The sequence below is a fragment of the Felis catus genome, chromosome B4 (assembly GCF_018350175.1).
Source record: "Felis catus isolate Fca126 chromosome B4, F.catus_Fca126_mat1.0, whole genome shotgun sequence".
NCBI lineage: Eukaryota > Metazoa > Chordata > Mammalia > Carnivora > Felidae > Felis > Felis catus.
The window spans coordinates 110402180-110420274 of NC_058374.1; the positions used below are offsets into that span (position 1 = coordinate 110402180).

Consider the following 18095-nt stretch of genomic DNA (forward strand, 5'->3'; position numbering starts at 1 on the left):
CTAGGGATCCCAGTTCCATCTTCACAACTCAGGGATACTCCTTGGCTCCACTGGGTTCTCCCTCAATGCTCCACAGACTAAGAACTGTATCTAAGTATTGAACTTTCCAGGTAGGGTTTCCCTCATTTGTTTTCCTTCTCTTGGGTATCATTGTCTTTCTTTGCCTGATACCCAAGTGTGTTATGTCTTGTCCAGTTCTTCTCTCCTTTAAGACTAGAAGCAAAAAGGGGCGCCTGGGCGGCTCAGTCAGTTGGGTGTCCGACTTCAGCTCAGGTCATGATCTCACCGTCCGTGAGTTCGAGCCCCACATCAGGCTTTCTGCTGATAGCTCAGAGCCTGGAGCCTGCTTTGGATTCTGTGTTTCGTTCTCTCCCTGCCCCTCCCCCCACTAGCACTCTGTGTCTCTCTCTCAAAAATAAAATAAAAACATTAAAAAAAATTAAAAAAAAAGACTAGAAGCAAAAGTTATACTGAATTTAACAGTCTACATATCTTGTTTTCCTGCTCTAACATTTAGCATTTTCCCATTTCACCTTTTTCAGGGTAAAATTTATAATGAAATTTATAGGGGCACCTGGGTGACTGTCGGTTAAGCATCTAATTCTCAATTTCGACTCAGGTCATGATCTCATGGTTTGTGAGATTGAATCCTGCATTGGGGCTCTGCCCTAACATTGCAGAACCTGCTTGGGATTCTCTCTCTCTCTCTCTCTCTCTCCCTCTCTCTCTGCCCCTCCCCAACTCACACTCTCTCTCAAAAAAATAAAAAAGTTAAAAAAAAAATAAAATGAAATTTATACTAGTTTCTTACCCAATTTTAGTTAAGTGACTAACATTACATGCAAGATCTTTTAACATTTCCATGCAATATTCCTTTCAGTAGCATTTTTTTCTTTGAAGAATAATTACTTCCTAATTTCATGAATTTTTACTTCTGAGTCTAGCTGTGCTAAACTGAACCAACTTATTTAAATAGTAAAATATGGAAAAGAGATTAAACTATAAATATTTTATATTTCCTTCTTTACCCTCATATTCAGTGTTACTGTTTTTATTCCTTTTAGAGAATTTGCATCAACTGTTTTTATCTCCATTTCTGTAGTATGATAATGTGGTTTATATGTATTAATGTATTTTGTGTATGTGTGGATTGCTATATGGATTATATTACATATAAATACATATTTTCCAAATATAAGCATTTAAAAGTATGCGTATATATAAATTTCTTGTATTAAATTATCGGTGAAGTTGACTATAATATGGTTTCACATGCTTTGCCACATGTTCTTTTTCTATAGTACAGTTATTAAATCAGCTATTCTAAATAAACTATTAATTATAAAACTGAACTTCAAATAGTGGATTATAGGAAAAAAGACAGCCTTGTGTTCAGTTCTGTTTGTTATTTGATAATTCAAGCCTTGACTCAAGATTTGTTATTTTTCATATATGTAGACATTCAAATATGAAAGTTTTAAAAATGATGTTATTTGTTTAAATAGTATTTACTGTTTCCCAGCCATTTGAATTTTTAAGAAGACCAAGTCAAATAAATGGTAGAGGTTGATTTTTTTTATTAACTCATTCATTATAAAATGAGAAATTGGGCTTTTAAAGACTAATATTAACAAAACCAATAAAATTTTGAATGTAGCCTAAAGAAATGAGTATCTGAAGCCATTCATTTGAAATATACTTAACAAATGATTTGACTATGGTTTGACTTAGTTTGCAAGAAGCAGACTGAATTAATGAAACATACATGTAATATATCATAGCCTGGACAAATATAAAATAGGATAAAAGCAAACTGTAAGAGACTCTTAACTATAGAGAACAAACTGAAGTTTGATGGAGGGAGGTGGGTGGGGGATGGGCTAAATGGGTGATGGGCATTAAGGAGGGCACTTGGGATAGCACTTATATATATAAGTTATATCTGTTATATATAAGTTATATATAAGTGATGGATCACTAAATTCTACACAGAAACCACATATGTTTTACCATGTATGTTAACTAGAATTTAAATAAAAACTTGGAAAAAAAAGTATAAGCTTATGTTAGTATATAGTAGGAGAAAAAGTAGAACACAAATAAAATGTTACATAGGGAAATACAGCTACTATTCTATACTGGAAATTTGGTTTCAGCTTCCTAAAAGTCTAAGCAAAGAGGAAAAGCTCATAGGTGATACAGTTTTTTCTGTCCATGACAAAAGAAAACCTTTCTTTCTAGGAAGCATAATTTTTATTAGCATTTAGTGCTGAAAGAAGCATCTCATGCAGAAGAAAATATTGGTTAGTGTTCTCAGAAGCACTCGTACAGCACCTACAACGAGTCTATTAAAATGTTCTTTTTACTTTTAATCAGGTTATAATTTAATGAAAGCACTTCTGCAGGGTGCACATGTCTGATCTAGTTGCCCTTCCAACCATTCCTCATAGATTCTCAACTAGATATTTCATAAGGGTTGGACATTTTGAACTCCAGTGAGGACTGAGGTATTCATAAAAAATACTTGGTCATTTTAAGTGAGATTACATATGAAATACTGCTTTTATATGTTACATATTAATTTTGTGTTTGAAACGTGTTTTAGATTAAATAACTTTTTTTTTAATCTTTTTACAGATTTGATAACCCAGCTGCTGTAAGCCCAACTCCTACAAGGCAGCTAACTTTTAACTACCTCCTTCCCTTGAATGCTTGGCTTCTATTAAATCCTTCGGAACTGTGCTGTGATTGGACCATGGGAACAATACCACTTATAGAATCATTTCTAGATATTCGAAATCTTGCCACATTTATTTTCTTTTGCTTTTTGGGGGCTTTGGGGGTATTCAGTCTCAGATACCCTGGTGATTCCTCCAAGACTGTTTTAATGGTAAGAAAACTTTCTTAATTTTTCAATTGATACAACATTCAGTTGATTTAAAGACCACCTTTAATTTGTCAAAGCATCTTCTTAGAAACAGTATTTTTGTTTATTCAACATCACCCTAATTTATTAATTTATTTTAGGTTTTATATATGTATATATATATATATATATACACATATCAGAATTTCATATGCAGGCATATATATTCAGCATGTAAAATAAAAACTGGTTATAAGTTTCCCTATTTGGTAGGAACTCTGAAATCATGAAGCATCCCTTTTGGCATCATTATCTTCTACTTCTTTATCCAAGTAGATTATACACTTTTTTTGAGGAAATGGATCATATTATATACTTTGTTTTCTTGACACAGAGAAGAATGTCATGTAAGGTAGACAGCTAGAAACATATTAGCTCTTTAGTTCTCATTAGTAAGACTTCATTATTCTATGAGTTATTTTTTACTATGTTCAGAGGACTCTGATTATGTACAAAGTCTTCTTATTCAGGATGTATTTCTTTGTAATTTTCTTACTTTGCTGTCACTTCTAACAGTTTTGTTTTCCTTTAGTTATTGAAGACAATAATAATCTTTAACATTTTCTTGAGCATTTGCTACATGCCAGAAAGTGTTTCTAATACTTTACAAATACATCATACCTGGCTGCAGTCACTAGATTAATTTAGTCATTCACTAAAAGTTTTTTGTTGTGATCTGTGTACCAGGCAGCATTTTCCCGATTACCAGGGAATTGGCATTTTGGAAAAATTTGAAGCTAATCTCTGATATATAGAGACAATTGAAAGAATATAGGGTTTGGGAGAAAGATCATATTTACTATTATTTTTTGATCTGTTGAGTTTGATCCTAGTGGGGAATTTGAATAGCACCTGGTGCCTGGAGTTCAGAGGAGACGCCTAAGCTACACATAAAAAAATGATTGCAGTATTGGCGTAGAGATAGTAATTGAAACCAGGATATGATTAAGAAAGTCTATGGCGATTTTAGAGGTTTCTCACCTGGGGTTTTGTCACTGTTCTCAAAGATAGTAATCAGCTATTACCATTGTAGATGCATGGAATAGAAGCTAATTCATACGCATAATTAATGCCTTGGAGTATTTGGTCTTAATTCTTCCTCAGTAGATAGTTGAAGGGGCTAGATAGAGTGAAAAGAAAAGAAACCTACAAGTAGGTCTTTAAAAAACTTCTATATTTGGGGGTGCCTAGGTGCCTTAGTTGGTTAAGCATCTGACTCTGGATCTCAATACAGATTTTATTCTCAGGATCCTGAGTTCAAGCCCCACGCTGTGCTCCACACTGAGTGCAGAGCCTGCTTAAAATAAGTCAGTCAGAGAAAGATCTCCTATGATTTCACTTATATGTAGAATTTGAGGACCTTAACAGATGAAAATAGGAGAAGGGAAGGAAAAATAAGATAAAAACAGAGAGGGTGGCAAACCATAAGAGACTCTTAAATACAGAGAACAAACTGAAGGTTGGTGAGGAGTGTGTTAAATGGGCGACAGGCATTAAGGAGGGCACTTTTCGAGATGAGCACAGGGTGTCAGATGTAAGAGATGAATCACCAGGTTCTACTCCTGAAGCCATGACCACACTGTATATTAACTTGAGAAAATAATAAAAATAAAATAAATTAAAAAAAAAAAAGACCTTCTGTATTTAGATACTGTGTAGAAGAGAATGAACCTAAGTAAGAGCTAGACCAAGTGGACAGAAAGGTAAGTAAATGTTTTAAGGAAGATGGAATGGTTATCACTAACAGATGCTGTGAAGCAGAAAAGTGAGATCAGTCATATTTTACCTCTTTTGGTGTATTAGTTACTTAAATTAAATTTATTTCTGTGGAAAAATTTGATTAGGAGATGAGGACGTGAAGATTGCTAGTGTAGATAACCAACCCATAGGGTAACTCAACTTTGAATATTTCAGAGGATGAGCAAACTTGAATTTATTACTACCTAAGTGAGAGAATACTATGCCGACTTCAAGTATCACAGACTGATCTCATGTAGAGCTTGGAGGAAGCATGAAGATCTAGATTTGGTGTACCTTCAGAAGTAGGAGAATCACTTTCATTGGAGTACTCAGTTGGCTGACTTTTAGAAGCAAGGGATGTCAATAATGGGTTGATTTGCAAAAACATACTCATTGATTTGAATTGTTGACTAAGTGGGGTTAAAACGAGCTACTTCATACCCCCACTATAAAAGTGCTTTCGTAAGAGTGTGGGAACTTGATTTACACCTGAAGTACATAATGAATGGTAACGTTACATAATGGTAACGTAAATATATGTTGTCAAAGGACATGTTTAAGATTGGGGAGACAAGAGCATATTTAAATATGGATAGGAACGATACAGTTGATTAGAAAGTGGCTGAGTAAATGAAGGGATGGCTGATTGTGAGATTTGTGCGGAGCAAGGGCCATGTAGATATAGCTCAGGTTTGGCCTGAGACAGATGGAGATGCCTCTTATATCGCAGAATGGATGGAAATACATGTGAATGTGGATGTTGGTTGGTATAGGAGCAGGGAATTGAAGGAATTCTTGTTTTATGAGTGTAGTTTTCTCTGTATGTTTGGAAGTATAGTCACCTGCTGAAAATGTCATGGATCAGAAGTTTAAGTAATCAAGATTTAAAATCTAGGAGAGTGGGAATGAGCCTACCAAAGAAACCTAGAAATTCTGAGCAGTCTTAAGAATCATTTTGAAGTTGACCATGAATTTTTGATGATACTGATCTGTTCTGCTTTGGGACTGTCTCTAGTAGTGCTTTGTTGCTCAGGTAAATGCAAAGCAGATATATGGTAGAACACATCCAAAGCCGAGGTTCTGCTAAAAGAAAGGAAAAATAAGGAAGGTTGGGTGAATTTAAAATTTGGGCAAATAAAGTAATGATTTATGTAATGTAAGCTGAATAAAAAATAAAGAGAGGATCGTGCCAGTGAAGTAAGCATAGATTTACATAAATTTTATTTTATGTGTATAAAAGAACAATTGTGACCTTAAGTACTGCCTTAAGAGAGTACTAAACAGGTTATTTTTTATGGTGATATTTTCTGAAGATCTTTGGAAGGGACTGAGTAGATCAAAGGAGTACCTGCCAAGTACCAGATACCATGATAAGCACTTACTAAATAAAATGCCATATGTATCAACAATATAAGCAGTTATTAATCCCTTTTTATGAAGAAACACTGATTGGCAAGATGATTGAGTGGTTTACCTTATTATGTTACATAAGAAATAAGAAGTCAAAGAGATTTGTCCAAACTCTGTGAGCTTTCCACTACCACCTTTTCTTTTCTGTTGTTGTTGTTTTTTTTAATGTTATTTTTGACAGAGTGCAAGTGGGGGAGGGGCAAAGGGAGAGACACAGAATCAAAAGCAGACTCCAGGCTCTGGGCTGTCAGCACAGAGCCTGACATGGGGCTCAAACCAGCAAACCATGAAATCATCACCTGAGCTGAAGTCAGATACTTAACCATCTGAGCCAGCAAGGCACTCCTAACACCTGTTGTTTTAAAGAGAATTTTATGTTACTGAAGAGGAACTTATGGTAGCCATAGTTACCTAGGTTAGCATATACCAGTAGAGAACATATTAGAACTTTTCATTAAGTTAATTAGAGGCATTCCTTATCTAGGAACCTGTAGGTTTTTTGTGAGATTGTTTTTTTGTGTATGCAGCTTATGCATCACAACCAATGCATCTTTGAATGAATTTAACACTTTTAATTCTTTTAAATAAAATTGCTATAAGGAAGCCATGAATTATTTAAAAAAAATGTTTGCTTGTTTGTTTTTAGAAAAGGACTACATATTTTGGAATGTCTCTTTCGCAGCTAGCTGGTTATTTTTATCAAGCACTCCTGGGAAATGGAAAGTGAATTATGTACTCTGAATGTTTTACCTTTTTGATCAAAAAAGAAAACACTGAAATTTTAGATCTATAAATTATCATGATACTGAGCAGTTTGGTAGTGCTTTAGAGTTATTTCCTCATTACAAGTCATTAATTTGTGATGGAGAAATACACATCTTTGTATCTATATTTTGCTAATAAAATATAATAAAGGAAAAACAATCTTTCCTCTCAAACTGTTAGAAGACTCAAACTTCTGAAGCTGAAGGAACAATTTGCAGTTATTCAGTTAGATACTATAAAACAAATTAGGGTAACAAATTGTGGAAGCAGATATCTATAGAAACAGGTGTCTTAATAACAACCAACTTCTTTTCACAAGTTATTTGTGTGCTAGCTGTTTGTATCCTATCTTTTTAATGGCTTTATAATCTAGCAACCTTATGTTAACTCGTTTTCAAAATGGCAAAAACAATCTAAGCATTTTTATGATGTTTTATTTCAATGTACAGTGTTAGAATTTTAGAAATTCTTGTAGAATAAAAGACTACTATTTAATGGGGCAGTTTTATTTTTGTGTATATACTAAGCCACTGTTAAATGTATATGATCCATCAGAATGTTATGCAAGTAATGCTGGGGTACAGAAGTAGTAGTCTACTGTCTTGTCTGAAGTATACCTTATGTCATTTCCTCAATTTCCAATATTTGAATAGTTACAGTAGTAAAATTATAAAAACTTGTATGGTTGGTTTTCTTTTGTTAAAACCTGTTAACATCTTTATCAGTTTATTTTTACCACACGTACTTTAGTTGGATGTTTAAAAATTGCCTTATTTATATATATTCCCCCAAAATTTTTTTTATTTAATTGGATGATCTCTGGTTATAAGTTCTAGCTTGATCTCACTTTGGTGACATAATCCTGATATCTGTTATTACTATCCCTAAGTTGCCTTCCTTATGTTTAAACTAGTATTGTTTAGAGTATTATTAAAAATGGTCCACCAGTACAGTGAACCATTCAAATTAATAGTCATTTATCATTCAAGTTAAATGATACAATATTTGGATTTTGCTATTGAATGTCCACATATTTTTTAAATAAAATATCTTATTTTTCTTTGTAGGCACTTTGTCTAATGGCATTACCATTTATTCCTGCATCAAACCTTTTCTTCCCAGTGGGATTTGTTGTTGCTGAGCGAGTATTATATGTTCCTAGCATGGGGTTCTGTATTTTGGTAGCCCATGGATGGCAGAAAATATCAAACAAAAGGTGAATTAAAATGTTAGTTCATTTAATGCTTACAAACTATAGAATTAAGTGTGATACATTTAACTAAAGTGTTTAGTTTTATAAGTCATATTTTTATACCTTTTTATTTTCCATCTTGATCGTTTCCTCATATTTCTGTAATTGAAGTTAAGAAAGCTCCATGGCACCCACCTCACCCTATGTTCTTTCTCTTATTTATATAATTTTGTTGTAAGCCTGAAACCTAACACACCTTGAGTTAGACCCAAATGAAAACAAGGATATTATTGAGACTACAGTTACAAATTACCATTGCCATTTCCACATGCAGTGAACTAAGATATAGGCTTCTTATTTAAGTGAGTCATGTTGATTTAATATATGTAAAATGCATATAGTAAGCAGTCTGTAATTTGATATCACTATCTTCATCATAACTACCATGTCCTAGAGGCCTCAAACTAACAACTAAGGAACAGAATATTCACATTGTATATATGCAAGAAATGGTCACCGACTCTGCTTTCTCACTTTCTAGTCATCCTTCAACACACAGAATTCTGACTTCTCTCTATATCATTGCATTCTAGTAACTAAATCCAGTCAGTGCTTGTATTTAAAATTTATTTCCTGGGCATCTGTAAAAAGTGTCTCTCCTAATTCTCTTTCATGTCTCTTCATCTCTGTTCAGACTCTTCTCAGGTTCTTATTGCTATAACTGCTCTTTATTTATTTCTCAGAGTTTTATTCACAGCCATTTTGTCACATTGCATATTCTCTCTGGATGATCTCATCCATGTCTACAATTTTTGCTAACATCTACCAAGCCTTTTCTCTTAACTTCTACCCATTTATCCAGTTATAATTACTACCAGTTTTTGAGTGCTTCCCAGGTGCCAAGAGCCATGATAGACCTTTTAGATTTGTTTTCTCATTTAATCTAACTTTCCTTAACTCTGGTGTGCACATTTGAAAATTGAAGCTCATACAGATTACTGAACCAGATTACCTCAAGATCACACAGCTAGTAAATAGTAGACTCTTGATTCACATTTACATCTTACTGCCTCCAGTGTCCATTTTCTTTCTGATCCATGCACTCTTATCCTGATTAAGTGGGTCTGTCAAAATGAAAGAAGTTGAACTGTGTTACTGAGACAAAAAAATAGACTCAGAGAACATTAGTAATGAATGTGATCATAGGGATTATTGAAGTGTAACCTTTTTATACATGAGGAATTGTTTCCCAAATAATTAGCCTAAAGCTATATAAGCTATATTGTATCTATTATATAAAGAGTTAGTTTTACTATGACTTATCATAAATAACTCTAGCTTTAGAATGTAAAAATATTCAAAGAATGTCATGATAATCTGTGGTATAGATGCAGTCTGGGTAAGCCAAAATTTTTTAAAATACAGCCAATGATAAAATTGACCCTTGATAAACACAATTACAAATGTTCAAGTTGTAAGTAAAAGCCCCCCAAAAAAAGTCATACTTAAAAATTGGTTTATCGGTTTTTTTGTCATTAAACTTAAGCAGACTTTTTGAAATAGAGACCAATAGTGGAATATTTAATATAATTTAAGACTGAAGTAGAAGGCAGTGTGCATAATATTTAATTTTTTGGTGTTGCCTTTGAAGTTGGATGATTGTTAGAAGGATCCTCATTCCTTAAAATAAACTCAAACATGATATTTGGGGATATTTAACATATTTCTTACCTCTATTGTAAAAGGTAAAATGCTTCTGGTGATATAGATAATGTTGGTTTTGTTCTGCTTTTTTCTCTTAAACAGTGTATTAAAAAAGTTATCCTGGGTTTGTCTGTCTATGGTGATATTCACTCATGCCTTAAAAACACTCCACAGAAATTGGGATTGGGAGTCTGAATATACATTGTTTATGTCAGCCTTGAAGGTAAAGTATTACCCAGAATGACAGAAAAGTATGTCATTAATTATTTCTTATAGTCATGTTTAAGATGTTTTTACATTTAATTAGACATTTAACTGTCAATTTTAAGTACTTCACCAAAAGATTAATAAAAATTTGTTTTTTATATAATATATACCATAACCAGGGCTCTGAATAGTACTTAGTTGTATGTCTACAGCATATATGAATAATTTTCTAAATACTATACAGTTGTTAGAAGCTCAAATGATAATAGAATGTTTAAGAATACTGTAGGGGAGCCTGGGTGGCTCAGTTGGTTAAGCATTGGACTTCGGCTCTGGTCATGATCTCACAGCTTAGAAGTTCGAGCCCTGCGTCAGGGTCTGTGCTGATAGCTCAGAGCCTGGAGCCTGCTTCGGGTTCTTTGTCTCCCTCTTTACCTCTCCCCTGCTCAGGCTCTATCTCTCTTTCTCAAATATAAATAAACATTAAAAAAAAAATTTAAGAATACTATATATAGTTCACTAGTTCTAAAGGTGCACTTTTTCTTTTTTCTTTTTTTTTAATTTTTACCTTTTAACATCTCTAAAATCAGAATAAATCTTAGAGTGAGAGGCATCTTAACAATTTGTGGCTTATTTTTTTCTTTTTTTTTTTAATTTTTTTTTAAATGTTTATTTTTGAGAGAGAGAGACAGAGCAGGAGCAGGGGAGGGGCAGGGAGAGAGGGAGACACAGAATCCAAAGCAGGCTCCAGGCTCTGAGCTGTCAGCACAGAGCCTGAAGCAGGGCTTGAACTCACCAGCCGTCAGATCATTACCTGAGCCAAAGTCGGACGCTTAACCCACCGAGCCACCCAGGCGCCCCTAGTGGCTTATTTTTTTCTTAATGGTGAGTCTTAGAAATGATGGCATCTTAGATTCAATGAAATAAAATACATAACAAAAGTGGCACTTTACTATGTGGAAGATAACCGGTGGTTACAGTATGGTAGTTAAGATACGCACTGGCAGGAAGGAGTGATAAAGCATTTCTGTAGAATGGACAACATCTAGGAATAAGGTCTTTTTAAAAATCATAAAATTTGGTTTCTGTAAAAGTTAAAACCAATGATTTTGTTTTTCAGGTGCTTCTCTTCAAATCTGTAAATTCTTAAATTCTTTTTAACTATTTCTGTACTCCCCATTGCCTGGCTTTACTAGAATACTGCTTCATTCCAGTAGTCAATGTCATTTCTTGATTTGACATCAGTTTAAGATCACATGACTATCATTTAGTCTCAGTAGCTCCACTCTTTCCTCTAGCTCAGAAGTTTATAAACAGAAGAGACCTCATTACCATTCCTCTTAATCTGCACTCCTAAAATACCAGTGGAGCCCCATAATTTTCAAGATTTTTGCTTATCCTTACTCCTAGGACAATCTCAAAACCACAGTCCTAGTCACTGAAGCTAGTTCCTTGGCCAGCTACCATCCTCTTCCTGCAGGAACACCATGCCCATCAGTGAACTCTGAAAGCACAGATCAACTTAGAACTTTAATCCCAGGGCTCCCATTACCATAATAGACCACATAAACAGCTTTATAATAAGCCTAAAAAAATAAATAGTGAAGTGTTAAATATATTTTCATGTTCAAATGCCTTCTCTTCCAAAAGAATATAAATAGAGCAGCTTTCAAACAACATTGTAGCTTGTTTTTTGGTTTTCTTTTTAGTAAGGTCTGTGTCCCATGTGGGACTTGAATTCACGTCCCTGAGATTAAGAGTCACATTCTCTACTGACTGAGCCAGCCAGCAGTCCAAGCTGCTTTGATCAAATAAAAGTTTTAGTAAAATTCTAATATATAAAACAGATGAAATCAGACTGCTATGGTTTTAGTATGTTGATGTTAAAAGGAAGGAGAGTAAATTTGGTGAAGCTGTGTTCATTTTGCTCATTTCTCCTCTCCAGGGACACCTCTGTCAAACACTCCATTTCTAATAATATACCAAACAAATATCTGTGTTGATTGGAGATATATATATATTTAGATATAGGTATAGATATAGATATAGATCCACAAGTTTTTCTTTTTTGGGAGAAAGTCTCAATTACTTTTTCAAGTTTTATTGAGGTATAATTGACATATAACTTTGTATTAGTTTAAGGTGTACGATGTAATTTATGGATATATTACAAAATAATTACTGCAACAAGTTAAAATCTGTCACGTATTTACAATTTTTCTCTTGATGAGAATTTTGAAGGTCCACTCTCAGAAACTTTCAAATATACAACATTGTTAACTATAATCACCATGCTATACCTTGCATCCATAGAACTTATTTATCTTGTAACTGAAAGTTTGTATCTTTGACCACCTTCACCCATTCGTGGATATCTCTGTAGAATACTCCATTCCTAATGGTATACCAGATAAATATCTGTGTTAATTTGAGTTGTATTTTCTTAATTGTAACTAATTTCTATCTATGCTTATGTATTTAAGGTAAATAAAAATAATGCGAAATTATGGAATAATGTGGGTCATGCTCTGGAAAATGAAAAGAACTTTGAGAGAGCTTTGAAGTACTTCTTACAGGCTACTCATGTTCAGCCAGGTAAGCATTATTAATTAATAAAACTATTTGGATAGCTTGTTTTTAAAACTTGAATTATATTTGGGAAAATAAAAGTAAGAGGTTTGTTCATTCCAGGTGACTTGAAAACTATAGTGCTGGATGATGGCTTATTTTGAATTGGATTATATGTTAGAGCTACTTAGACATTTAAGGAATTTATTTTGATATAGCAGAGTTGTTGGGTGGTACTGATAATCAATTTGGTGAAGTATAGCTTTGCCAGGTACAAGTACTTGGTGTTAAAATAATTTTTCCCCTCATTGTCAGTTGTCACTGTTTGCCTTTCTTGAGATAATTGCTGATACTTCCATTAGTATGACTTCTCTACAATATTCTCAAAATTGCTGTTTCTAATTAGCCATGGGCTAAGAAAATAGGTAAACCAGTTTATTTGGGATTCTTTCTCTTCCTCTCTTTGTCCCTCCCCTCTATGTACGTAAAGTACTTGAAAAAGTACATAAAGTTAGAAACATTGAATTTGGTATTTAGAGGCATCCTAGCTTTTTCTTTGTTTTTTAGTTGTGTTCTTCATAGATTTGATAGATGAAATGGCATATATGGAGGGACATCAAGAGTCCTTTTTTGTCAGTGTTACACATACACAGATTCATAAGACTGGAGATAAGGGATATTGAGACTAGAGGTAAAAATTTGGGGTAACAAGTATCTAGATATTTAAAACCTTGGAACAGTTGAGCACATAAATAGGGATTCATAACATTTTAAAATAACTTTAAAAAAATAAATGAAACATTGAGTCTGAAAGCTTTTCTTGCTTAACCAGAGTAAGATTATAAATTATGCAGTGGTCTGAGAAGGTGACACACATGTTGTGTTAAACGAAGAATTGTGGTTTTTTTGTTTTGATGGTTACCAGTGTTTAAAAAAAAAAATTCCAATTCACAAAGATAAAATTTTTACAAATGGAATTGCAGTTTCCATAAACATCTTTACAAGACAAGGATAGATTTTTGTCAGGGAACACCAGAATTCTATAAGGTTTGTTTTGATTTCATTTTTATCTATCCAAATCTTTGAAATTATTCATGCGAGAAAACAATCATGGACCTGTAGTTCAACTTTGATGTTGTCAATATGGAAATGTTTAAAGAGTATTTATGAGTTTTCAGGTGTTTTTAAGTTTATCTCTTTAGATGAATTGACAGATAATTTTGTAGATAAGAAATACTGGAAAGCAACATAGATGCCAAGGCCACCAGTGTGAGATTGCTTAGCTTCATTGTTGGTGGAAAAGGAATTATTAGGTACAAAGTTGCCTAGTACTTGTCAGTTCTTATTTACATTGAATTAAAGATAGACTGCTAGATTCATGCTATTGTTGGTTTGGATAGCACACTCATAATAGCAGGACTGTCTGTTGAAATCCTATAGCTTTTTATTTATTTATTTTTTTTAATTTTTTTTTTCAACGTTTTTATTTATTTTTGGGACAGAGAGAGACAGAGCATGAACGGGGGAGGGGCAGAGAGAGAGGGAGACACAGAATCGGAAATAGGCTCCAGGCTCCGAGCCATCAGCCCAGAGCCTGATGCGGGGCTCGAACTCCCGGACCGCGAGATCGTGACCTGGCTGAAGTCGGACGCTTAACTGACTGCGCCACCCAGGCGCCCCTCCTATAGCTTTTTAAAAGTCATTTAAATGTCATTGCTTTTTATATCTTGTCTTCTTTTCCAACCCTTTTTGTTTGTTTTCAAATTTAAATTTACTTTAGTAATGGTTATTTCCTTCCTTCTCTGAAATCTTAAAACTCTGTTAACTTATAAGAAACTGTTTAGAAATTTTGTCTTTCATTTTATTAGCTTTGTTGTAGGATATCTAATTGCTACCTTAGTTCTTTGAGAAAGTAGGGCTGCCTTACTCTAGTGTCTGAAGTCTGCGTTGATGACAATATCTCCTTGCCATAATTTTAAGAACCTGATTTCCGTGGGTATTAATTTGCCTTGTCTTTCATCCAAGTAGGTAACCTCTTTCTTTTCTTTTATTAAAAAAAATTTTTTTAATGTTTATTTTTGATACAGAAGGTAGAGTGTGAAAGGGGTAAGTGCAGAGAGAGAGAGGGAGACCACAGAATCTGAAGCAGACTCCAGGCTCTGAGCTGTCAGTACAGAACCCAATGTGGGGTTTGAATCCATGAGCCATGAGATTATGACTTGAGCCAAAGTCAGACGCTTAACCGACTGAGACACCCAGGCGCCCCAACATATTTCCTTTCTACGATTGGAGCTGATGTCAATAACATTGTAAATACTCCGCTGAATTTTGTTTATCTAAACTACCAGTTTCTTTGTTCTTTCCTTAAATTCTCACTTTATAATTAATTTTTTTCAGGTTCTTAGTAACTTAGTTTTTCTAAGTAACTTTCTGATCTCTATAATAAATGGTATAGACTTGAGGAGCCTGAGTGGCCCAGTCAGTTAAGCATCTGACTTCGGCTCAGGTCATGATCTCATGGTCCATTAGTTCCAGCCCTGCTTCGGGCCCTGTGCTGATAGCTCAGAGCCTGGGGCCTGCTTTGGATTCTGCGTCTCCCTCTTTCTCTGCCCCTCGCCTGCTCAGGCTCTTTCTCTCTCTCTCTCTCTCTCTCTCTCTCTCTCTCTCTCAAAAATAAATATTAAAAAAAAAAAGAATTAAAAAAATAAAAACTTTAAAAAATTAAAAATACGTAAAAATAAATGATATAGATTTATTTGAAATTTTAAAAAATGAGCTATATAAGAGCAAATACTACCTATTTTTATATGCTCTTGGTAATGCAGTGAATTTCAACCTTGGTTCTACATCAGAACCTCCTTTGAAACCTTGTAAAAACATGTTCCCAGATCATGTTTCTGTAGATTCTATTTTGATAGAGTGAGGTGGTGCTGAGGTTATCTGACTTTTTGAAAGTACATAGGTATCCTAATTTGCAGCCAGGACTGGGAATGGTTTGCCTAAGCAATTTTTTTTCTTTTTTTTTTATTTCCCTCTTGACCTCTCCTGAAACCCCTTAAGACTCATTGGGGCGCCTGGGTGGCTCAGTCAGTTGAACGCCCGACTTCAGCTCAGGTCATGATCTCACCATTCGTGAGTTCAAGCCCTGCGTTGGGCTCTGTGCTGACAGCTCAGAGCCCGGAGCCCGCTTGGGATTCCCTCCCTCTCTCTCTGACCCTCCCCTGTTCATGCTCTGCCTCTCTCTGTCTCAAAAATAAATAAACGTTAATTTTTTTTTTTTTAAAGACTCAGCAGTACATCAAAAAACAAAAAATCAGCCCTTTCCTCCCAATCTTGTCCCTTACTTCTTTAACCAAACCTGTGCTGCGTATGACATTTTCTGTGCAGTGTGCACAATTACCAGCCTGAACCATAATGTACCAAGATTTTAGGACTGTTTACTGTCGTCCTAAGAGAATGACTAAGATACATATGCTTGGCCCCTATGTGTCCTAGGAGGTGCAGGCAGAAAACTATTCAGCAGGCAAAATCATTGGTGTCATAGGCAAGTAGAAATCATAATGTGAAACCTTGTCATGTCTGCGAGAGATTCATTCAATAACATTTGTCTGATTTAAGATCTTCTCTCTTCTATCTTTATTCCAAACCTTTGAAATATTTACTGGGAAATGTGTCCTAAAAGTAGTATGCAGTGGGCCCTAATATCTTTCTTATTTAAATAACGTATTTTTTGTTTCCCTGAAAAAATTTGCTGTGGGTTTGATTCTCCATACCAGAAAATCAGATAAAAGTTTCTGACATACTGATAGTAACACAGCCTTTTAAAAAGTTATAAATATGTTATGTAGGATGGGCTGCTGCATCTTAAGTGGTACTGGAGAATCCTAATATTTTATTATACTTGTATTCTGACACATTCAGAAAAATTTTAAAAAACAAAATTGCAGAGTTTTTTCATAGTCTCATTGCCCCATCCCACCATGCATGTATATTTGTTAGTTATAACACTTGAAATAATTCTAGGAATCATGTTCTTTTTCACTTGTAGATCTTTTTACTTTTAGAGTTGAGCCATACATTTTGAGTGAATTCCAGAGCTATGCATCAAGGAAATGGAAACAAGCCTTAGTATAGTATAGTAAAATCTGAAGAGAAATGATACAGATTTCTTTATTACCTCTGTATCTCCCCTTTCATGTCATATATGCAGTTTCTGTCCTTAGAGTACTTTATGACATAATTTTCTAGTATAGCATCGATCATTCTGTGTTAGAAGAACTTTAAGGAGGATGCAGGACCTGTTGCTTGCTTTTGTATTTTTTTGCCTAGTGTTTTGTTGCTAGAAACTTTGGGTTTACATTGAATACTATTTAGTATATTTGCCAACAAATGACTTTTTTTTTAATTTTAGATGATATTGGTGCTCACATGAATGTAGGAAGAACTTATAAAAATTTAAATAGAACCAAAGAAGCTGAAGAATCTTACATGATGGCTAAGTCCCTGATGCCCCAAGTAAGTTGTCATAATTTATTTCTATTGTGTCATATCTACTAAATGTCCATATTGAATAGAGTTACCTAGATTATCTTTTCTTCAATTTGTTGATACAAATGTAAAGTGTCCAATAAACCATTTATTACTACAAGTTTTTATTTAAATTCTAATTAACATATAGTGTGATAATAGTTTCAGGTGTACAATATAATGATTGAACACTTTCATACAAGTGCACTCTTTAATCCCCATTCCCTATTTCACCCATCTCCCCGCCAATCTTCCCTCTGGTAACCATCAGTTTGTTCTCTATATTTAGGAGTTTGTTTCTTGTTTTACCTCCTTTCTCCTTTGCTTGCTTGTTTCTTAAATTCCACATGAGTGAAATCATATAGTATTTGTCTTTCTCTGACTTATTTTGCTGAGCACAGTACTACAAGTTTTATAAAGGATTATATTTACTTTTGTAGCTCACTTAATTAAAAAAAAATTTCTAGGAGAGCTTGGGTGGCTCAGTTGGTTAAGCATCCAACTCTTGAGTTCGGCTGAGGTTGTGATCTCACAGTTGGTGAGTTCGAGCCCCGCATTGGACTCTGTGCCTGATAGTGTAGAACCTGCTTGCAATTCTCTCTTTCCGCCCCTTCCACATGCTCGTGTGCATACACTCGCTCTCTCAAAAATAAATAAATTTTAAAAAGGCAAAGATTAAACTTATGTTTGTAAAAAATTTTATAAAGCTATGAATTTTAGATATTCTTGATTACAAGTTATCAATGAGTTAAGTAACTTTAAGTGAAGAGATTTTTATATAGTACATTAAGCACTAAATGCAACATTATTCCTATCAAAAGATAAATGAATAAAAAACTAATAAAATGAGGGGATACACCTCTGTTGCTGTATTGTGTTCGTTGTAACAATGACACATGCAGAAAATTCATTGGATATTATAATATAGCATGAAAGTTGGAAAGTCAGATCCTGTCTTTCATCAGAAAAGACAGTTTGCAGGGCACCTGGGTGGCTCAGTTGGTTAAGTGTCGGACTTTGGCTCAGGTCATGATCTTGCGGTTTATGAGTGAGTTC

At 34.3% G+C, this 18095-nt stretch overlaps 1 protein-coding gene across 4 annotated transcripts in view; it reads left to right on the top strand.

The window, feature by feature from the left end:
• TMTC3 (transmembrane O-mannosyltransferase targeting cadherins 3) overlaps positions 1–18095 on the top strand; it is a 60343-nt gene that overhangs the window by 31093 nt on the left and 11155 nt on the right. For all 4 annotated transcript variants that reach the window (XM_006933916.5, XR_002743960.2, XR_002743961.2 and 1 more), the window contains exons 7-11: positions 2638–2890; positions 7909–8057; positions 9840–9960; positions 12428–12539; positions 16924–17027. In XM_006933916.5, the coding sequence (XP_006933978.3) occupies positions 2638–2890; positions 7909–8057; positions 9840–9960; positions 12428–12539; positions 16924–17027 (739 nt within the window). The remainder of the gene's footprint in view (positions 1–2637; positions 2891–7908; positions 8058–9839; positions 9961–12427; positions 12540–16923; positions 17028–18095) is intronic.